Source organism: Syngnathus leptorhynchus, chromosome 8 (genome assembly GCF_054491065.1).
Source record: "Syngnathus leptorhynchus isolate UIUO chromosome 8, UIUO_Slep, whole genome shotgun sequence".
Classification (NCBI taxonomy): Eukaryota; Metazoa; Chordata; class Actinopteri; order Syngnathiformes; family Syngnathidae; genus Syngnathus; species Syngnathus leptorhynchus.
The window spans coordinates 11638685-11661923 of NC_141202.1; the positions used below are offsets into that span (position 1 = coordinate 11638685).

General features: G+C 47.8%; 2 protein-coding genes across 2 annotated transcripts; one reads left to right on the forward strand and one right to left on the reverse strand.

Moving 5' to 3' along the window:
* Positions 1-251: 251 nt before the first annotated feature.
* Positions 252-3878, forward strand: polr3c (polymerase (RNA) III (DNA directed) polypeptide C). The gene is made up of 13 exons (XM_085918897.1): positions 252-374; positions 541-687; positions 860-1124; positions 1307-1569; positions 1677-1781; positions 1856-2029; positions 2102-2153; positions 2255-2315; positions 2379-2529; positions 2815-2916; positions 3136-3185; positions 3259-3408; positions 3482-3878. Exons 2-13 carry the CDS (start codon positions 541-543, stop codon positions 3579-3581), a joined length of 1620 nt encoding a protein of 539 aa, XP_085775023.1. The 5' UTR covers positions 252-374; the 3' UTR covers positions 3582-3878.
* itga10 (integrin, alpha 10) lies at positions 3645-19392 on the reverse strand. The gene is made up of 29 exons (XM_085918896.1): positions 18963-19392; positions 16551-16662; positions 16364-16473; positions 16206-16294; positions 14954-15068; positions 14759-14886; positions 13375-13523; positions 10284-10434; positions 9472-9637; positions 8810-8880; positions 8588-8732; positions 8120-8268; positions 7905-8048; positions 7559-7762; positions 7351-7481; positions 7111-7277; positions 6898-7040; positions 6714-6824; positions 6549-6634; positions 6335-6476; positions 6074-6166; positions 5834-6000; positions 5681-5765; positions 5419-5532; positions 5242-5349; positions 5059-5172; positions 4743-4838; positions 4554-4667; positions 3645-4468 (listed from the first exon to the last, which is right to left on the reverse strand). The coding sequence occupies exons 1-29, from the start codon at positions 19003-19005 to the stop codon at positions 4418-4420; spliced, it is 3498 nt and encodes a 1165-aa protein (XP_085775022.1). The 5' UTR covers positions 19006-19392; the 3' UTR covers positions 3645-4417.
* Positions 19393-23239: the final 3847 nt, after the last annotated feature.

The following is a 23239-nucleotide window of genomic DNA, read 5'->3' on the forward strand; positions in this document are numbered from 1 at the left end:
TTTTTGGTTCTTTTCTCACAAACAATTTAATTTTAGGTTACATTACCTGACATGTAACCTAAAATTAAATTGTTTGTGATAAAAGAACCAAAAAAAGTGATGGGTTTGAAATGTACATAATCGCACCCAGGATTTAAATTGACGTAGTAATAAGGGAATAAAATGTTTGCGTTGTTTTTGTTGAAGTGACTTGCCTCCGAGTTCGAAGACTACAATTCCCACAGTGCACTTGGCAAGCGTATCCGGAAATGATTACATTGTGGCAAAACTTCCGGTATCCTCGCCGGCATGGCGCAGCCGCAAAACGCCTCTTGGAACTTACTCTTCGCGTGTGAGGCACATTTTTAACATTAAACATTTGCCGAATTCAAAAGGTTTGTGATTACAAACATACATTTAAAAGAAGCTTTTTCGTAAATCACATTCTTAACGTGTCTCCCATTTCCAAGCCAATTTAACATTATTATTTTTTTGTTTTGTGGCGTTGGTATCTCGTCTTTATTACCTCTGATTTAATTTATTTATTTTCTTTCTGTCAAGATGACTTCCCAGGAGGTACGCCTCTGCGGGCTTCTTCTTCGAGAGCACTTTGGAGAAGTTGTGGAGAAAGTGGGCACACAGCTGCTTCGAGGTGAAGCGCAAAATCTGAGGAACATCCTTCAAGAAACTGGCGTCTCTCTGGACTTGGTAAGATTTGATCCAAGATTTGATTCTGATGATGCAAAATGTATCCCTAAATCGAATTCTGAATAGGACAATTTCAAACAAATATTAACAGAAATTTAAAGTTAGTATTTCTTATTGGGTTTTATGTGGGGACGGCACACATTTCATGGTCGTCTTGTGCTCGTGACAACAGGTGAAAAAGTCGCTGTGCGTGCTGGTGCAACACGGAACTTGTATGTTCAGCACGGGCCGCAAAGGTCTCGGTAGGCCTAGCGAGTATCGCGCCAGCTGCCATCTCATCCTGAGGATCCTGCGCTACCCGCGCTACATCTACACCGCCAAGACACTCTATGGCGACACCGGCGAGCTCATCGTCGAGGAAATGCTGCAGCGGGGTCGCGTGACCATGAGCGACATCGTTAAAGTGGTCGCCGATCGCCTCACACAGACCATGGAGGGTCAGTAACACAACCGCTAGATACGATTTATAGGACATGATAACAACGATAACCAGCCTGGGTTTTACCAATTAGATAATGATAAGTTAATTTCGCATAAGTGTTGGAGTGATGCGGAATTGCTTGAAATGTTCCTGTCTTGCAAAGTTTTCCATTGTGCTTGCTTGCTTGTGTGGTGACAGAGGGCCAGAGTATGGATTACAAGGAAGTGTCATCTACCTTCTCCAAACTGGTGGAGACTCATTTCCTTCAACGCTGCCCTCGAGCGGCAAGCAAGGGTGCCGCGGATACGACGGAAGCTCCCGTGAGAGCAGAACCGCCGGCTCCCGAGAGTTTCGCCGACTGCTATTCGGTGCCGCAAGTGACGCTGGTAGGCCGAGGAAAGAGGCAGTTGGAGGATGCCGAGGAGCAAAGCGTCGCAAAGAAAGCCAGGATGGACTCTGAGGTGCGTCTCACACATCCCGCTCCTATCACTTCCTCCTACATGCCCGACGTCGGTTGTCTTTGCTCTCTGCCCGCTGCATCTTCAAATACGTCGGTGTTTGTGTTCAGACTCACGGCGATGAGGGCATTTACTGGCAGGTGAACTTTGAGCGGTTCCATCTGCACTTTCGAGATCAGGCCATCGTCAGCGCCGTGTCCAATAAGCTGGACCAGGTCGGGCCTCGGCACACCCGCTCGCGTCGCACGCGCCGTGATTTGACACTTTAGTGTGGGCTCTTTGACGTCAGACGGGCGGTGAGATCGTAAGGACCATGCTGAGGATGAGCGAGGTGACCACCCCCCCCGACGCAGCCTGCACCAAGCCCCTCTCGGCCAACGAGATCTTCAGATCGTTGCCGGCCGCCTACTCCGTCCCCAGACAAGTGCTGGACCAGTACCTCACTTTGTTGGTGGATGACCCGGTACGACCGCTTGCCTTCGCTCCTCACAGTCCCGATTTTGACTCACAATAAACATTAACGGCCTTTTTTTAGATGGAGTTTGTGAGCAAAGCTGGTGAGAGCGGAGGTGGGCTGTACGTTTTCAGTATCCTTTACTTCCCCAAAATGTTTGTTTGTCTAGATGTACTCTGAGAATAACTGGCAGCTAGTCCAGAATTGAGTTGATTTCCTCGACCGACGTGTCAGATTTGCACCGAGTCCTTTCCAATCTTGCGCGGGCCACGCTAGAGTCTGTCGTGCAAGAGAGGTGAGCTCGTGTTTGAAGCCTTCAACTGAACTCCAAAACGGCTCCCTAATCCCATTTTGACAGATTCGGATCTCGATCGGCGCGCATCTTCCGCCTGTTGCTGAAGAAGAAACATCTGGAACAGAAGCAGGTGGAGGATTTTGCCATGATTCCCGCCAAGGAGGCCAAAGACATGCTCTACACGCTTCTGTCTCAGAACCTGGTCCAGCTGCAGGTAGAGCGCCCCACTCGGCGAACACCTTTCCCTTCCGGTAGCTGCTATCGTCGGAGAAAAACGAACCACGATAGCTTTAAATTTCCATCCAATGCTGCAAATTCAAAGCATTATTTTCAGTTTTGTACCAGCTCTAAAATGTCTCGAAACGTTGCAGTGGGCTTTGGTTGCTTATTTGGGGGCAAAAAAAATCCCGTTATCGCCGGCAGCTTTGTTTTCCGCGCAGTATTGCTTGTTCCGGTGCCGTCCTTGTCTGGATGTTTGAACGCTTCGTGTTCTCATCAGGAAATCCCCAAGACACCAGACTTTGCTCCATCTCGCACTTTTTATCTTTACACCGTCAACCAGCTCTCAACGGCCAGGATGCTGCTTCAGAACTGCTACAAGGTAAAAGTGTAGACGTACAGCTCGAGAAAGGCGACAGAGTCGAAAGAGAATTCTGGTTCTGGTGGTTCTTTGCGTATGGATATTTATAGACAATATGAAGAAATGTATAAGTCGCAAAATCGTCCCATTTCCCGAGCTGTACATCATACGTGCTGGTCTTTGTATGTTATATGTTCTCGTCTTTGCCAAAATGAGAACTTTGCAACTGTGTGTGCGCAGACCGTGGCAAACCTCATCCACAGACGTCTGTTTGAGACATCCAACAACAAGTCAGTGCCTCGTGTCCTCGTCATCACTTCCCGAACGCAGGTGGTCTCAAAGTGTGTGCTTTTGGTTTGGCAGACGACTGCTGGAGAAGTCTCAGCGCATCGAGGCCATCCTGGCATCTTTGCAGGCCGGCGGGGCCGAAGCGGAACAGCTGACGGAGGTGGAGGAGATGATCACGGCTCCCGAAAAGCAGCAGCTGGACTCGCTGCGCCTTCACATTAACAAGTAGGATCGCCAGGCGTCACAACGCGTTTCGGCTCCCGCCTGACGCCCTCTTGCGTTGCTCTTCTCGTGCAAGGTTGGATTCAGCGGAGAACCAAGTGGATGAAACCATTTTCCTGCTGGAAACTTACATCAACACCACCACCGCCGCAACCGCCACCTCCTCCTCAAAATGATCAGATTGTATTCACAAACTGTGTCCAAACATCAAGCAGGCTTTTATAGTTTATTGGAGCTAATTGCCCTTTTTTGTCCGGTTCGACACCATCCAGTAGAACCTGTTTTTTTTTTTCCCTTTTAAAATTTATGCTTCATCTTGTGTATCACCAATATTAGTTTTCCATTGCCACATTTGTCAGAGTAAAATTCTGATAATCAATTTGTTTGGGAAAAAATAATCATGAATACAAGAAGTTTTTTTTTTAAGTCCTTCCATGTATACAACAATAAAGACACGAAATACGGGCAGAACATTTGACTGATTTACAGCAATCTGTCCTTTGTTTCTTACAACAGAGAGGAAAAAATCCTTATTTCTTGTTATTTTGCAATTATATTGTTATATTGCAATGTGTAAAAAACAAATGTGCTGATTTTTGCTCTTTTCAAAACAGGCCGTTCCATCAAGGCAGTGCCCCCCCCCCTCGAACTAGTTTCATGGAAAGTAGTTCCCATCCTTTTTGCTTAATGAAGGTGAAATGGACACAAAGAGCATTTTTCATCCGTTTTAATTTATAAAAAAAAAAAAATTGCGTTTCGAGAATCAGTGATTGTTTTATACGTAAAACCAAGAGCATGTCTGTTTATTAAATTAAAAAATGTGATTTGAGCCACTTCCAAATGTAATATTTACACAAGTGTTCCCAAGCCTTGGACCAGTGGCGAGTGCATTTCCGTCATAGGGCCCCTTTGGCTGTCGCGGGAGCCGGATGCTTTCTGTCTTTGGGCCCGCTCGAAGGCGGAACGCTTGACAAGCCCGATAAACCCAGAAATGTCCCTGCAAGTACTGCTTTCACTCCTCTTGGTTCTCATCTTCTCTGTGCTTGCGTGCGAAGAAGCCCAGCTGTGCAGAAAGGACAACAAATTATGTGATGGCTGCGCTGAGACCAGTCGACTTGAGAAACATCATCTGTGTTCCACGCGCTCACCTTCCATAGAATGAAAATGATGAGCGCCAGGAGCAGCAAGCCACCAATGATGCTCCCGATGAGAATCCACAGCGAGATGGGGATAGCTCGCCCCTTCAGCACCTCCAGCACAGTCTGGAGGCAAGCGGACATGTTTGAGAAATTCAAAGTTCCTCATCTTTTGAACGTTACATAACGCGCTGCCGTTACCTCTCGCCACACCGTTCCTGTTGCCAAGGTGATGAGGTTGGTCTCGCCAGGCGCGATGTGATACATGCTCACGATCCTCACCGACTTATACTTGGCCTGTAGAAAAGAAGGACGCACAAGGTGTGAGCTCAATTTCTTAAGCCAAAGCGGCTAATTACATAATCATCCTGAAAGCATCATCTGGAGGTGCAAAAAATAGGAAAAATTATGTAATATGCATGCCATGCCAGTAGTTGGCAATGTCTCGTCAAATAAAGGACTCGTCGCAGTGGCTCACTTGTGTGATTCGTTTGGCTGCTGTTCAATGGCTGCTCACCTTTCGGAAAAAGTCATCATGGACTCTACGGCTGAGGCGAATAACTTCGGCTTGTCCCCTCTGGAGCTGCTGGACTTGACACTTTATCTCTATGCACCACGACCTGCTGCAGTTCTTTGGGAGGTTGGTAAACACAAAATCAGTTTTTGAGGATGGCTGGCCGTGATGCCGCGAGGTCCTCACCAGGACGTCGTTCTCCATCATGTCTTCGGTGTGCAGTGGACGCACATCTTTCTGCCGGCCTTTCAGCGTGGCCAGATCGCTCGTGACGCTGCAATTGACGGCTGTGGCCTGGGAGACAATTGGAGTGTGTCACCCGGAGAGGAAGAAAAGGGGGGCTCGTGACGGGGGACGACTCACGTTGTGAGAAGAGATGTCCGTGACCGTCATGAAGACTTGGTCTTCCGCAGCTGCCGATGGGAGAAGCAGCCTCAACTCCAGATTACTCACAGGGTAACAACCCAGGTTCTGGAGCTGCAAAAAAAAGTTGCCTCAACTTTACAAAGTCAGGAGTCTTTTTCTTAATAGAACTAGCACTGGGGGAGAAAGCCAGGCAACTCGTCTTGAAGTCTTGAGGCCTCGCCGGTTCTGCCCATTCACCACTGAGGTTTTGTGAGTGTACCTTAAAGTGTGTGTAGAACTCTGGCCCAATGGCTTCTGACATTGTCCGCGTGGGATGCACTTCATATCGGTTTAAATTCGAGTCACTGCAGAAGGAGGAATATAGATGTGAAGACCCAGCGGCAGGACCCCATAACGAGGACAGAACGGTTACCTGCTGACGAACAAGTCGGGCTCATACTGGACAAAGCTCTGCAGCTGAACACTATTGTCCTCTAAAGTGTCGACTCGCTCCACACTATCGCTGGCTACATTTATCTTCATTTGAATTCGATTGTTCAGGGTAGCACAGCTGAACTCAAATTCCAGCATGAAGTTCACCTTCGATCACAGAGAAGAGATGGATTACATGGGTGCCGTTTGCGTCATGTGATGCGCTTATTCCCACGGGTACCTTGGACTGGGAGCGAAAGACCGGGTAGCTGACGTTACACGAGTGACTGTTGGAGCCCAGGCCTGTACACTCAATCTTGAAGTTGCTTTCTTCCTACAAACAAAATGTGAAACCGTCCAGAAAGGAGACAAGTTTCCTTGATTGGAATAGATGCAGTCCCAAATGATCCGCCAAAAGTGTGGTGCCCTTTTGAAGAGGTGAATGGCACAGATGCCACAGCTAGAAATGTAATCCTGCCAAATTCCTGTCGTTGGGTCATACCCGAATACTTAGGCTGGAGAAGTGCAGGTTACGTGAATAGTGCAGTGTCAGGCTGGTGTTGTAGGCGTTTTCCAGTCTGTTCTCCAGTTGGACTTCCACTGACATACGCCTACGAGGACTGCGGATCACATAAGGTTTGTGTCTGTGGAGGAAACAGGAGAATGTTGACTCTGTGGAACGTTAACAGCTGAATTGTCATGTTACACAACCTTACCTGGTCCCAGAGATGTCCATTTGGGCCTGGATCACCAAATCCGTGGTGCAAACGTCATCCTCCCCGCAGTCTTTAAAGAAGGGGATCTGCTCAGGGACACATGGAAAGAACATCAGGTTTGGCTGGGGAAGAACAGGAACTGCGGGCCCACTGTTTTTCACTCACGTATTTCTTGACGGATGTTGGCCAACCCTCGTCCATTACAGGACCGCTCAGAGTGTCGTTGATCTTGAAGCGCAGTGAGAAGCTGATTGGGCGGATGTAGTCTGCCGTGTCCTGTCAGCGACAAGGGATGAAAATGAGAAGGAGAGTTGCACGAAGCTTGTGAACGTCGGCCTGAAATGCTCACATAAACGTGGAAGGGCAGTTTGTAGCAAAGAGTCTGTCCCGTGTGAGCCCGCACCACCAGCTGGGTCAACCTGTGGGAGCTGTCATCAAACAGCGCCCGGGCTGACAACTTCCTGTCGTCCAACATTGCCGCTACCCACAAATCTGGGAAAGATAACGATCTAGCCAGGTTTTTTCGAAAGCAGACCTGGATCAAAGGTGGCAATTGACATACCAAAGCCATTGCTGCGCGGCCCAGGGGAGCGGGACATGGCCGTGAAACAGGCGGTGGCGTCAAGGCAGGCGGACTCTCGCCCACCGCGCTGGCACGTCTTTTGGATGACGTTGATGGAGTGCGGCTGGAAGGACAGACTGACATTGATCTGCACGATGCTTCGAGATCTGCAAAACGGGGGATGAATGCTGGAAAAAACCTTCTACTTGATGGACAGTCCCTGTTTTTTTTTAGGGTCACCTGAGCAGCACGGCACTGCCGTGGGCTCCCACCCCCAAGTCGATCAGCCCGTCTCCATCCAAGTCCAACCTGGCGCTGACACTACGGCCAAAATACCGCAAGGACGGGGACACTGACATCCCAGCGATACGCTGCAAATCAAGCAACCACTCTGATTAAATTCTGGAGTAATTTTGGGAGGTCACAGGGGATAAAGACTGCCGAATACCTGTTTGTAGCGGTGGTTAATGTAAATACTTTGGCCGTGGTACACGTACACAGCCCCACGATGGTCATCTTCCAAGGGGGCACCCACCAGTAGGTCAGTGAATCCGTCATGGTTGAGGTCCGGAGCAACGACCATGGCGTAGCCAAACCTAGCATCTTGGGACTTTTCGTCTGATTTCAGCGTACCGTTTGAGACAAACTCCTCCTGAAAAAAAAGGCAAGGACATGGAATACAAACTGGGGACGATAGTTGTCGATGGTTGAGTGCTTTGAATGCCCTCCTCATGGTTCTAATTTGGGATTCAAATCCCACCCATTGCGTGTTCCCCGTTTTTGTGGAGTCTTACCCCACTGAGTGTGTAGATGTAGACTCTTCCAGCTTCCTTGTTCCCGGAGCCCAGGTACATGGGTGCTGCAACCAGGAGAACATCAGTGATTCCATCCTGATCGACATCCACACCGCACAGCTCGCTGCCATAGTAGGAACCGATCTAGGGGCGGCAGACATGTTCTTTCAGTTTCCTGACAGCAGGGGGTGGCGTTGTCACTCTTGGATTTGCACCTGTTCTCCATTGAGGGCCTGCACGATGTTGACGTCGGCGTTGTCGCTGAGCTCAAACAAGATGACTTTGCCTTTGTGCTTGAAGCGCGGTGCGCCCGCCACATACAACCTCCTCCAATCGCCCACCAGCACAGAAGACACTGTGTAGCCTGCACAAATAAACCATCGGCCGGGTTCTTGCATATGAACTCCTGGAAGAACTATCACTTTGGACTGACTGGAAAAATGATTTTAGCACAGATGTGTGGATTTTAAGATCCTGATACGCAGCCACTCAAGGCCACTTTGACGTAGCTGATTTCATGTTCTTACATCTTCTCTGTTTCCCAAATGAGACTCATTGCTTGCTTTGGATGATCCCTAAAATGGTTTAAGATCGCTCTTAAATAAGGGGTCAACATCATGTGGGATTAACAAACAATCAATTACTCCTCTCATCTGATAGCACGATTTAGATCTGCAACGTACCGAGATATGCTGCGTGATTTTTCAGCTCCAGGGGGAACTCGCTCTCGAAGGCCTCTCTGGCGGGTACGATTCTCCCGTTGGTGCCCTCCTTCAGCACGCCGCCGTCCCAGTCGTAAGCGCCCACCATCCCAAACAGGATCCCGTCCTGAGCGCACCGCCACCAGACAAAGCCATGAAGACCCAGGCAGTGTGCGAACGCGCAAAGAACGAGGTGAAACTCACATCCAGCATGTGGGTGGAGAAACCGATCTGCGACATCTCCATATGGAAGGAGCTCTGGTTGCCCAGAGTGCCTGCGGGGTGAGCCAGAGCACAGAGGTAGAGTACGGTCAGCGCTCGGCATCCTCTCGTTGCTTGATATATCCTGCCTTCCCTCCCTTCCGCCTTCCTTTTCAGCACTTTCTCAAACTCCATAGGTGACAGCAAAGCCGCACCCTTTTCCTTTGCCGTCTGATTTCTTGCCATATTTTTGCTGGTGTCACTTTTCAGCACTACTTCCACTCCTGATATGTAAACATTGCTGCAGTCATTTATTCACCGTGGGATGGTGGGAAACGTAATTTTGATCTCTTTGTGTGTCTTAACGTGAAGAAATTGACAATAAAGCAGACTTTGACTTTTGGGTACGCACTTGCACTTTTTCGTACTCACGGCCGTACTTCGTGTTTCATCTTTCCAGCCTTTGAAGTCATTTTAAAGTCCAGTGTTTACTTTCTTATGATTTGATGTTACTGTCACTCAATATCATATTCGGTCTAGTTCAGGGGTCATCCTTAAGAGACAAACCGATTCCTATTGAAAACATGTCAAAAATGAGTTGCCATGTTTTTAGATCTGCCACAATTTCCTTTGATGGACTCGACCGCCTGGCTCCGACCGCCCACCTTCCAGTGAGAAGATGCGGTCTCCCAGAGCGTCCACGATGTCGTTGAGCGCCGCTTCATCGGTCACGTTAAAGAAGTACTTGTCGTCCGGATCGCTGGCGATGTACTTGATCTCGTTAATGAAGGTGTCGGGGTTCTGCTGCCTTCGGTGGTAGTGGCCCAGGACCTGGGGAATATCGAGACCAAGTCACCGTCACGTTTGAATGCAAAACTAGTAGAGAGCATAAACAGCAATGTTGCCGAGGGCAACCAAAAGGCGGTCCTGGTCATGCAGTCCTGACCAACTTTTCTACTCCTTGGTGCGTTGAGACAAATTGAATTTGTTTCATAACCACACTCGTGTCTCAAATCATCCCCGCCCATCAAAATACGGGTCATACAAACTGTACACGACTGTCTGGCTTTTCTCGACAAAAGGCAACAAACTCGCTTTCATTCTCTCGTGGCCGCGGGAGGAGTTTGCGGCCTTCGCCCACAAAAAGCATCTGCTGTTGCTGCGTAGGCAAGGCGGAGCTTAGTCAAGGCCACTGAGACCAAAGTGTTCATTTGGTGATTGGAAGACGCTATTTAGGGGTCACCAGCATCTTGAGGGCGTGTGGAGCAAACTGTGTGAGGAATGTCAGGGATGTGTCATCCCTCTTTAAAATAGTGCGTGACTTTTTATTGGACGGTGGTGCCCAAATGTCTTCATTTCCAGATCCAAGCCGTCACTTCCCCAATTTGCATCAAACAATGTGTGAAATGCCTGAATGGATATGAAATGAAACTTGATAGCTCAAAACACATGTGAAATAGTGGAACTGTAAACTCACAGCGATGGCGTATCTGGTTATGTTTCTGCTCTCGCACTCCAGCAGAGCGTCAGGCAGCTCCTCGCCGTCGTGCGACTCTCCGTCCGTCACCACGATCATCACCTTGGTGGCGCCCTCCCTCGCCCCTCGCTCGGCGCTAAACGCCTCTGTGCTGCGTCGTGCGTGCGTAGAAAATAGAAGTTTGGCTCACAAAGAGAGACACATTTTGTCAGCAAACTTGAAATGGGAGTGGCATTAAAGCGTCTGAGGCCTTGCAAATCAAAGCAGAAAAAAAAATCTGAACGCCTCATATCTTGGAAAAACGGGTAAGTGAGATTCTTGTGCAATTTAAAAAGTGAAATCTCAGATTAACTGTTGTAAGAAACCCCAAAATGTTTGTTTGATGCTTTACATTAGACTTTTTCATAGGTTCCCCACCCTCCATAGGATCATTTCAGCGCCTGGCCATTGCATTTAAAGGACTGATGCAGATCCCTAATGGACCACACATTAGTCATACTGGACACAAATAACGTAGCCGCGCTTTGACTCAAAAGTGGGCAGTGTGTGTGTGTGTGTGTGTGTGTGTGTGTGTGTGTGTGTGTGTGTGTGTGTGTCAGGGCATCTGTGCATTCCTATGCAATGGTGGCATGATGAAGAGGAAGCTCACACGCACAGACTGACCAGAAGCCACACCCTGTTTGTCTGCATGAAACCTGTACTCAGTGGGACCTGCTTTACGCTTGGTAAGCCACACACACACACACACACACACACACACACACACACACACACACAAACACACACACACACACACACACACAGTGTCAGGGAGAGCGGGAAGCATCGTCACTCAAGTCATTTTCAGGCGTCACTCCAGCCCCCGGCTAAATTTAAAATTGTGGTCGCTAGTCGGCCTACCCAAGTGCAGAAGTTAAAAACAAGCGTTTCCTTCCCCCAACAAGCAGTCTGCAAATTACATAGGCCAATAGACCGACGAGCCAGAAATGGCGTACGGAGAAAAGAATGAACTTAGAAGTGAGGATGTCGAGTGAAAGTGTATCAAGAGAAATTCATCCGTTCATTCTCGGGTAGCGCAATTCCCTAACGTGCAACTTTTCCCCGTCTCAACTGTGAGGCGGAAAGGCTAGCTAGCGACCTGCCGTCTGTATCGAAACATTGCGGACAGAAACGCACAAGTTGTCCTTGTATGAACTAAACAATACAACTAGAGGAGGCGTAAAAGGAAAATGTGATGACACCCAAAACAGCATCCAAATGAAAAGAGGAGAAGGGGGAGGCAGAAGATGAGCTCATTTGCAGGCCGGCAAACTTTGACAAACCGTGTGACAGAGTCGCACTCACACGCTGCTGACACACACACACACACACACACACACACACACACACACACACACACACACACACACACACACACACACACACACACACACACACACACACACACACACACACACACAGAGCCATGCGTGGTTGTGCGTGTTTTGACAGCTGCAGAGTGCAGCCGAGCCGAGCAGGCGCCGCCTCACCTGCGGCCACACTGAGCCAGCAGCCGGTCGCCCACCGGTGTTTTCTTACCGTCGAGCCAACTCCGCCCGCTCGCCCAGCTGTCACCGACCACTGTGTACGCGTGGGTGTCAGGCAAAGGCAACATCGGAGGCTGGACGCTCACATGGCCGGCCCGATTGGTTTAGACTAATGTCCCGCAGATCATCGCAATGACAACAACGTGTATGTGTAAACTAAATCGAGCTGTGAGATCGTACGACTCATCTCTGCAGCGAAGGACAATTTGAAATCTTGGAAGGCAGAAGCTCATTGAGTCCAATTGAGGCTGTTTTCAAAAACGGAACCACAACGGAGCCATTGGCGGCATTCCCTCCACCAGGGTCCTTTCGCTCACCCACGAGTGCCCCCCCCAATAGAAAAAGTGCAGAAAGGACATTTTGAAAGCGTGTCAACATTTGCACTGCAGTGTTTCACCGCCTCTTCAAATGTTGCATTTGAAATGGAGCACAAAACAGGAACTCTCCAATTAGCTGCGTGCGCGAGGGAGTGTGCGCATGTACGACTCCAGTAAAGCAGGAATTTGATTTGGAATAGAGACGGAAAAAAAAGCAGGGTTAGTTTCAAGACTTTGTGGTTTTTCGCCTATAGCAAGCTGTTTCTTTAGGCTTGGCTTCGCGGGCCATCAGGCCCTGCCCCCTTTTTGGCATATTTCTTTCCGAGCGTGATCTGGAGCAAATTAAAGAAGCCGGCATGTTGCGAATATATTATCAGCGTATATCAGATTTCATGAGAGCGAGCATTTCCCTACATCAACTTATCTTCATCTGTAACACCTTGCTGGGAAAGTCCTTGAATTCAGTTCAGGTCAAGCAAAATGAAATCTTGCACATGCACAATCATTAAACAGTCTGAAAACATGCACACAAATGTTACGGGGGCGTTTCCATGATTGGTGAATTTTTTTCTCAATTATATTCATTCACAACTAATCATACTTGCGCATCTTTCCGACTCGATATTTGAGCTCAGGATTTTGGGGGAATTGGAAGTCCACAAAATGTTTTATTTCATTTTTTATAATATATGTTTTATAATATATATTTTATCTCATTTTTTATTTTATTTACACATTTATACATTATATTTATTTATATATCTGTTATAAATAATAAATGGAACATTAGTAAATACCACATCCAGCTAGCATGTATTTAATATCGGATATGATTTTATGACTATAATTTGTCTTCATTCATTGGTTGGCAGAAAACATCAAACAGACGATTCTGTTTTTGAGGTGTTGAGGGTCCCATTTGAGTGTGTTCTAAAGTTACCAAATATGGTTCCTTGCCCAATATTAATAACACGTCTGGGTTTGTCTTCGCGGCAGAAATATTCCATCTTTTAGGAAAACCCGAGAGAGGGCAGCTGCTTACATGTCTTCTACTCACATTGACTCAACATGCTTGTTTGGCCGTGACTGCGCACAATTACTAAATTCTGACTTAAGTAAGAGACCAAATGAGACCATATGATTTGGAAAGAGCCCAAAGTGGTGCTGGTGGTGGTAGATGAGGCCTACCAGGCCATGTTGATGGCATAAGCTGTGCGCGTCTCCCGTCCCTCCTGGCGGCTGATGTTCTTGGCGGCCTCCACCACCTCCGGTGTGCTCTGGTAGTCTCTCAGCGACCACTCGTGGACCGCCACCTCGCCGTACTGCAGGATTCCCACCTCCACGCAAGAGAAACCAAACATAGTGCCTCAAAGTTAGTTTAGACACACTAAACAAAAATCAAAAACAAAGAGAAGCCTGTGAATTTGAAACAACCACATAGCTTAACCTTTCGGTCTGCTATCTTAATGCTAACGCTACATAGCATCTATGCTTTAAACCAATAAGCAATTGATTGAAGACAGATGATATCGCAACACATGTAGACAGACAATGTACTTAGTCATATATTCTTTATCCCCTGCATCGAGCCACTTATATTAGTGTTGTACTGAGAGGAGTTGCACATTACTGCCATTAATGATGTTTTTTTCCCTTGCCATAATACACACAACTGTTTTGGTTGTTTTAGGGGAGAAGGCTGAGACCAATTAACAGCATTGCCATTCATTTCAATGGGAAAGATGATTTGAGAGGAGCGAGCATTCACACAACCGATCCAAGTCGTATCTCAAGGCACCACTGTACTCGTAGTCGACGAAAATATAAGCTAGAAGTCATAAAGAAAACCACAAGCGCCCCCCCACCTAAAGCAAACAGCGAGTTGTTGGAATCTTGGACTTCAATGGGAAACCAGAGGAATTTCCTTTTCACCCCACATTGCCTGTTTCTCTTACAACCCAAACCAACCTTCCCCCCCCCCCCTTCTCCCTCCTCGGCGCGTTGAGTTGGCCTCCAAATGCCCCTTGATGTCACAGCAGCAATCCACATGGACCGACTTCCTTTTCTGTTCTTGTGCATGCTTTGGCCTAAAAAGCTTGTCCGCCACTTTTCTGTTGCCCAGGGTTCAAATACAACCAGCAAAGAGCCTCATGCAGAAGAACAAACTTCTACAACTCAGCAGGCTGCTGTCATATGATGTGGATAAAGAATATATGCCTGAGTATTGTTTTCCTCAATTATCTGTACAGTGTTGGGTCACCATCTGCATTCAAATGTCCCAAAATCATGACTATTGTTGTTAACGTTAGCGGGTCGATGGAATTTTCCATTCACGTTAGCATTAAGCTAGAGGGCCGTCATAAAAACAACATTGTGTGTTTGTTTGTAATACACAAGGTGTCATTCTCTTTGTTTAATATTTAGTCTGAGAGCAAACTTTAATCTGGAGTGTCTTTAAGCATCTCGAAGGATATTTTGGACCAAATGTTCGATAGTTGCCAAATTATTGATTGTTGTTGGGTGACTTGTTGCTTGTGTAGAGGGCTCTTATTTGAAGTTTGTTCAAACTTACCTGCATTTGGTCCGGGCTGATGTGGAACTTGCTGAGGATGTTGCTGAGGAAGCTCTGCACCTCGAACCAGGGGTAGATGCTGTTGGAGCCGTCCAGCACGATCACAATGTCCATGTAGGTCGTGCACCCTGCGAGAAAGAGACGTACGGCTACCTGCGTCTTTCTCAATGTACGTGCTCGTGTGTTAGCGATTACGTCGAGCCGTCGGAGCGATGATCTCTCGCGGCTGGAGGTCGTCTCCAACGGAGGCGCAGATGCCCGTGCTGAACATGGACGTGCCGCACTCCTGAGACCACAGTGGCGCGCATGCCTGCCAAAAAAGTGCGGTCACCCAACAAATTACACTCGTGTCTCGATGCACCGCTGACACATTCATATCCAATAATAATGTAAACATGTCAATAATACAAGCGGATCCGGCGAGATGTCGGTCTGGACCGGAGGATTTCTGCGCTAAGCTATTCCGGTGCTTGTTTGCTTGGGTCGAACATTTGAGGTGTTTCGCTAAAAAAGTGACTAAATAAGGGCAGGCAGTGAGTAAAAGCAGGCAAGAGAGGCAGTTGGTCATGGAAAAATTACAATATGCGGTTTGGGGGACAGAACGGGAGAGACGGAGAAAGTGGTGGTGGTGGTGGGGGGTGAGCATTGTTGTCATCTTGGCAGCACAAGAACACCAGACCAGTCAGGCAATTTGGATCTAATTGAGCTAAGAGTGAGGGAGAAGCACTACGCTGCTGGCGCTCACGTCAAAAGTTGGGGTGGAGAAACATCCTGTCCTATGTTTTGCCCTCTTATTACAGAAAGTGGATCCTTCGGGGATGGAAACGAAAATCAACAGAGGTGCGTTGGCTTTTTGTTCGTCTTTTATTAACAAAAGTCCGGAGACGCATTCCCGGCCCATTATAGACCTGACCGCCGGCCTCAAGAAAAACACGCACACATTCAAGTGGCGACTGCGCCCGACAGCTTTTCACGGACAATAAAGGAGCCAGCTCCGAGACGTGCGAAGACATGCCGGTTTAACTGAAGGCACAAAATGCCACATGCTGAGTCAAACCCGGTAAGAGTCCAAATTACACGCCCGCATGCTTTCGGAGTCGGCCCTCGGAGAGCAGCCAGATCCATTTCATGGATTTTGGGCCCCATTTATTTAGGAACAATTGTGTCCTTCTTCACATTTATTTGATGTAATTCCACCGTTGACCACTAGATGGTGGAAGACTATTTTGTCTGTTTGTGTAAATTTGAAAGAAAAAGATTAAAAACAGCAAGTTGAGTATTTCTGAAGATTGTTGAATGTGAAATCCTCTTTAATCCTGCTTTTTGTGCATACGGATGGCAATGTTTGTCTTATGCTCTTTCTACATATGTGTCTGAATTATCTTCAAAGTTTGTTTAAAAACAGAAGCAGGGTAGATGCTTTCAAAACTGAGTTGGAGGCACGTACCAAGAGGCCGTCGGGTGAGTCCGGCGTGAGAGTCATTCCCAGGTGAGAGTTTTTTAGGTTTTTTGAAATATTCCGAAAGGCCGCATCACCTGTGACGGATGCAAACGACAGCTCAGACCGACAGTTCTGGACCTTCACCGGAGGATGTTGGCTCTCACCTAAATCCAACTTGCTGCAGTTGGAGTTGCTCTCCTCCGTCACGCTGCATTTGTAAACGTCTCCTTTCCTGTTGTCGGGCCGCCCGTCCCAAGGAGCACCCACCAGCATTCTGCGGGGGTGATCATTCGCAAGGTCAGTTAGCGGCAAAAAAAGCAGCGCACCACAGCCTAGCCTGCGCAAGCTCACGATTTCTCGCCCTCTGCTTCGTGCTGTAACACAGAGAAACCGAAAAGAGCATCGTCCGGACCGCCGAAGATCCGTGGATGTGTCACGTCAATGTTGAAGCACTGGCACCAGCCTGCAGAATTGAGCACAAGCAAGAGAGCTCCCATCAATATCGACCAAAGGTGGTTGGGATCTCGAATTATTCAGCCAATAATCGATTCTAAAAATATTGGATGGCTGCTGTCCTAGTTGAGAGTGTTTCAAAAGAACCAAAGCGATTTTGCCAATTTTCCCCGATGTACGTACGATGATGCACTTGATGCAAATAACACATCAGACTAGAGCCCGCTATACTATATTTTTGTTTCGGTTTTAAGGAACATGGACTGGCAACCGGGAGGACGAGGGAGCCAGTGAAAAGGAAATAAACAGCGGCGGCATACGGCTAGCAGGGCTGAAAGGGAGTTCAGTCCAGAGGTGAGGAAGGAAAGGCGTGTTGGAGTGAGGAGCATAGTGAGCACCCTGTTGACGGCAGCACAAGTCTGCCCTTTGATTCCAACGCGAACGGCAAGATGCTCGTCGGCTGGCTGGCCCACTCCGGAAAACATGCCGGGCTTCTTCATTAGAATCTTGCGGTGTCCGTCTGAGTGGAATTCTCTTTGGTTTTCTTTTGCATGAATCAATGAGGGATTTGACATGCATGACTTTTTTTTTTTTTTAATCCAGTATACATGTCTTGCATGTGAGCTAAATTGTACCTAATGAAGTGTCTGGTGAGCTGACGTCACTTGCGGTTTTGCAGCAACTGGGTCCATTCGTGACCGGACTGACTTGAGTGTGCAGCTCACGAACGAGCGATGGCAATAAAGTCGCCGGCATACCCACAAATTCTAACCAGGCGGGCAAAACCGGAGATGCGGCCATCGCGTGTCGTTCTTGTCGCGCTTGCTCACCCGCCGCCGGGCTGTTTTTCTTCCTCGTTGAGTCGAATGCGTTTGTGGGCCAGCAGCGTTTGGCTTCCAAGTGGCGCTGCTTGTACTCGTCCAAACCTCGAGCAACTTGGACGGGTCGCGACCATCCTTATTGATTCCACGCAGATGTTCCGAAGCTTTCGGAACGCCAGTGCCGAATCTTTCCTTTATGGGCCTTTGGGTTATTTTTGAACAGGTCGTTGCCTTGGATTCTTTTCTTGTGGCCGCGAGCATCCACGCCCGACTCTCCACAATAAGATTCCTTCTCGTCTCCTTGATCCTCCTCTTCCAAAACCATAAATGGCCTCTTTTTTTTTGTCTGCAGACCACAAGACCCCCCTCACCCACGCCTTATAGACCCCCCCCCCCTCGTTCCCGTTTATATATATGACATTGTACCGCGGCCTGTCTTGACCACCCATCGCCATGACGACTGGCTGCAAACATTTATCGAGTCAAAGCGTGTCCAGATTCTTAACCGCACGTTCAGCTCTGGCTGTCTGAGTGCGTGTAATTACTTGCGTGCGTTGAGCTTGATGTGAATGTGTTTGGACGCTTGCGAGCATTTTGATGAAACACCAAAAGAAGGGATCTGTTTTCATGGCTGACGACATTTTCGAATATGGCCTGTATGGGATGCAGTCTGCTTGTTGAGGGGCTTGTACTCTGGCGCTCGCCTCTTTCTTCACCTTCTCTCCCTTTTAACTGAAGGCCCGGTGAGGTGTTGGATTCCTTGATTGGATTTCCTGTTCCACCGCAGATTGTCTCTCCATTATCTTGATCATTTCATTCTCATCCGTCACCGCCTCGCGGGGATACGGGGGTGGAAAGAGGTTCGGCGTGCGTGGGAATAAAAGTCAGCTCGATTAAAACGAGCAGAATTTATGAATGGCTGCGCACGTACAGGAAAACAGAGCGCGGCTGCTGTGAGCATCACGGCAGCTCTGTTGAAAGCATTAACATGACACGCATACTTGCTCACCTACATGCTGCTGTATGACACACACACACACACACACACACACACACACACACACACACACACACACACATGCGAGAACACTTAAAGCGCAGGTTGGCAAAACACTAACAGAAGCAATGAATGCAATACTTGATAACAATCGGATCCAATAGACACGCAGGAATCAAAGTAAAATTGCATTGAGGTCATTTTGATCAGGAGAAAAGTAAAAATATAAGAAAAACAGTTCATGCTCATATCATATGCCATCCTGATTTTTTTTTTTCACGCTGAAACAACCATACTGAGATAGTCCTGTACTCAAAAGGTTCATGATTCAAGGTTTTAGACACCAAAACCAATTGACATTGACTTGGTAGTCCACTAAGAGCATTTTTTGCGTAACGGTAAAGAGATTAACCGCTTCTTGACTGATGAAATTAAATGAAAATGAGCCATACGCATATTGGAAGAGAAATATGAATGAAAGCTGGCCGTTACCTTTAAGAAGGAAGATGCACAGCAGGTATGCCCGCAGCTCCATCTAGAACAGCCAATCAGACTCCCACAATGTAGGTTTGTTGTTTGTGTAGTTTTGTTTTTTGTCTCCCTAGCTTGTTGAAGAAACGATAAACCCTTTTGGTGGTGTCGTCAGTGCAGAGATGCGTCGATTCCAATGAAATTGTGCTGCAGTGGCATCTCGGCGGAGATTTCAGTTCGGCGTTGGGTGTCAGCAATGAAGTTGTATCCAATAAGCGGCATCGGCTAAAAGTGATTAAATCATGACGAAGCGAGAAGTGGCCGTTGTTCCTTTGGAGCGCGCCTCTCGATCCACAAGTGTGCGTCGGATCGGCCACTCAACAGGTCCGCCGGGCCATGCTCCTCTTGCCCAGAATGGTTTGTGGGGAATGCGCGCGCGCACGTGCACTACAACGAGGCAACCCCCTTGGTGCGCGCTGCAGTTCCGACTTTAACCTGTTGCGGTTCACTTTCGGGGGCAATGAAAGCGCGCATTCATCATGCCCTCCTCACATCCAGCGCGCGCCGTCGTCCAAAGCGCACAGCGTCTGTTCTATTAAGTAAGTTTGAGCCAACGGCTCACTCTCTCTTACACTACCCCCCCCCCTCCCTCGTTCTCTCCCCCTCTCGCTGGAAGACTGGTTTGCCATGCTTTCGTCATTTGCGGCTTGCTTAAGTATACAGTAGTTGTTTAAAAAAAAAATGGGTTGGTGATATATCTCCTGGGAAACTGAAAATGGGAGGTTTATAAACAACCCGGTAACCCCAATTTGGAACTAGATTATCTAGCTGTCATTTTCTTTCTCTCTCCACTAATCTTCCCTCCTTCCAACCATCCATCCCCTGATTTACCGCGAGTCGGATAGAATTGCAGTCGCTGACAAAAATAGCATATGACGTTTCCGCCATCTGCCGGATATAAGCGGTATAGCGTGGCCTAAAGTTTGGTCCAAAAGTATTCGGACAGTTGCAGTGTTGGGCCGTGATTTAGCTTTTGTACCTCCGCAATGAATTTGATAACAATTGATTGGTTTGCTGACTTTTCACTTGACGTCACACAAGAGTTAACGTTCAGGAATTGGTCATTTCGTGCCGACGGTGGCACACGAGAGACGTGAACAAAAACGTTGTCTTGAAAGGGCGATAGAGGATTGGCTTGAGGATTGAGGAGTTTTTTTTTTTTACTTCGTGGGATGTCTCACATCCAAGTTAGTCAGAAAGTTTGTCGTTCTCCCAATTCGTGAAAGTCGTCATCCTCTGAGTGTTTTTTGGTTGTTGTGGTAACCGTGCGGTGGTCTGGTGTTTTCTTGTGGCCATGAGTTGCCATTTTGTCCACTTGAGGGCGCTGCAGCTGTTCTAAGCCTATCTTGGATCTGAGCTGGCCTCTATTTATCCTATTTTCTCTCACTAGTAAGATGAGCCTGGGCTCGTTTCCTCCCGTTTGCCTCATGATAGTCACCTGATGTCAGAGTCATCATTTTTCTTGCCCGTAATTTGTTGCTGATGGATTTGTGCCAACTTGGTGGATGAACTCGCTTATGTGTGTCTTAAGAGCTCGATGGAAAAGAGGGGAGCCACTTTCTGTTTTCCACAAACAGGGGTACTCAACAAAATAAACAGAATGCTGAGTGGCCAGCGGGAGTTGCCACGTCGGTGGGATATTTATTTTTAATACAAACGTAAATCAATGTCCGACCTGGCGGCGGAGACGGATTTCTGTAAAAGACCATCCAACACCTGCGTGTTACATATCATCCGCTCCGAGCGCTTGTGCGCGAGACAAGCTGATGACAGTCAAGCGTTAACAGACGAGGAGGTTGTCCGTCAATGGGCACTATCTCATTTCTCCAATCACTAACTTTTGTTTCTCGATCGTGCTTTTTCCAAAATGCCTTTCAATTCATCTCAAATCCAGGTTTTCTTGGGAGAACCTTCCAGACCTTACAGATTCTGCAAACTCGAGTGAATGTTTAAGTACTCCTTCAAAGGTGCGACAGCCTTTTAGTTTGGATGTTTCCACTTTTACAAGGTGTGCCTCATCCAGCCACGCTTGGCCACGTCGGTCTTCTGCGAGCACCTCAGCTATGCACCAGATGCTCTCGTCATCTGGAATTAGTCAAAAGAGGAAAGGACAGGACGGGGGCGGGGAGGGCATGTTAGAGCTCATGGAAGCGGGAATCCAACATCATACGTGGTGGGGCGGGACGAGGTCACCTTCGTGAATGTGGAGGAAACTGATTCGTCTCTCCGTCTCCTGTCGTCACTTGCTTCCAGGGTCGCTAATTACACCGATCATCGGGACATTCATCATCGCTACAGAGAACGAGTTCAAGACAAGCCTACTGTAAGAGCATTGTCTCACGCGAGAAGGGGGAGGGGAGGAGGGGGCAGTGGGAGGTCATACCAGGGTAGTAGTCATACCGCTTTTGATAAACGGTGCTCTCATTTGATGAGATCTGCTGATCCAAAAGCGGATGAGTCACCATGTAAGGAAGTTTCAAAAAGATCATTCCACCTCCTTCGGGTTGACTCAAACTCTCTGATCGTCTTTTGTGGAGTTTTTTTTTTCCTCGTAAAGAAGTTGGTTTATTGCTAGGCACTGATTGTTCTGTATTTCTAAAGTGGAGCTGCACGCTAGTAATTATTAAGATCAAAACAAATTTCTCATCTCGTGTGTTTACACATTAAAAGAGTTTCATTTGTCCTGGCGACTTCAAATATTTGTATCTCAGATCGTCGTTCTCCAATGGAATGATTAGAAACGCAATTAATTTGTTCTAAACTTTTCAAAAAACAGTTTATAATATGATGACTTTGTTTGTATTATTCCAGGCATTGGGAACATGGCGAAGAAAGAAAAGAGCCCCGCCCCCTTCCTCGTCCCATCATGTTGCTCTCGTGTGTTTCCGCAGGGCCTTGCTTCAGGTGCCCTCCCACTTCTTTCCCAGATTGCTGTTGACCCGTGTTGCAATTTTTGCTTCGGTTAACTCACTAGTCACCAGCCTTGTCTCATGTGACACATCCTCAAGTATACGGAGGTGTCCGCAGTCCTCTGCCTCGCTCGACTCCGCCCCTTCCTGAGCACATACAACTAACTTTGTTGCTCTTCTCCCGACCTTGCTTGATGCCATGGATAAACATTTGTCTCCCTCACAAATCTGTATTTGTGTAATTTTGCCAGGTTGTGGCACAACATGCCGTCCGGTCACCTTTTGGTTGTTTTACGAGCCGATCGCAAGCGTTTGATGTCATTCGTGTGAAGAGCTTGGGCGTGCGTGTGTGTTTTTGTTTAGCTTTGTGTGTCCGGTGTAAGGAAAGGCGTTTTGAAGAGAGACGTGACAGCTGCTTTTAAGTGCCCCGGGGGGTAATAAACAGCTCGGGAGGGCTAGTTATTTATCCCTTTTATTAGGGCAGGAGGTACAAGGGGGTTGAGGGGGGGGGCTTTATTGGGGTCACACTGTATCTGCACACAGCTGGAGGGCAAAAAAGCAAGATAGTTTGCAAGAAGCTGTTTTAGCATCACTAAATTCCTGACTAACAACCCGCTCGCAAGTCATGAGACGTCTAAGCGAAGCGGCCATCTTTCTTCCCAGCCCGCTTTGCTCTCCTCTCCTCGTTAAGCACATCTGCTGTCAATCGGCAATGCTTTGTAATCCTCTCGGCATTTCCTGCCACCGCCGCCACGCCCGCCTAATCTCGGCTCATTGACCACTTGACCAAGGAGTTCCCCCAAAAAGAGATTTCCACTTCCATGAAGTCACTTGGCGATAAAGTTTGAGAAAGGCGCTCACGGCTTGGCAACCAGGCGGTTGCCAAGTAACCCATTGGCGGGTTCATTGTTGCTCAGTTGTTGCTCGCAAGTCGTTGTTAGTACAATTTGCTTTGTCTGCTTGACAACAAGCCGTCGGCGGTAAATATCCAAGACGGTGTCAGCTAATTGGCCGTCGACTCGCTCCCAAGTTGAAGTCGAGTCTGCTCTCAACCATCTGGATGTGTTCAGAAAGGGACTTAAAAGGACAAGGGGTCACCAATCCTTAGAAGCTTACCCGACTTCTGTTTCTACGCCCGAGAGATTCCCTACTTGTGTCTCTAAAGCTTTTCTCATCCCATTTGGCATGGATTCAAATAAAGTACCTTGATTTGATTCGTTACGTTTTCCTAAGTGGAAGTTCCAATGACCAAAAAAATTCCTTCTGAGGCATCAATGGATTGAAGTGAAACCACCAGAAAAACTCTTCTGAGTCCAAGCAATGTTTTCA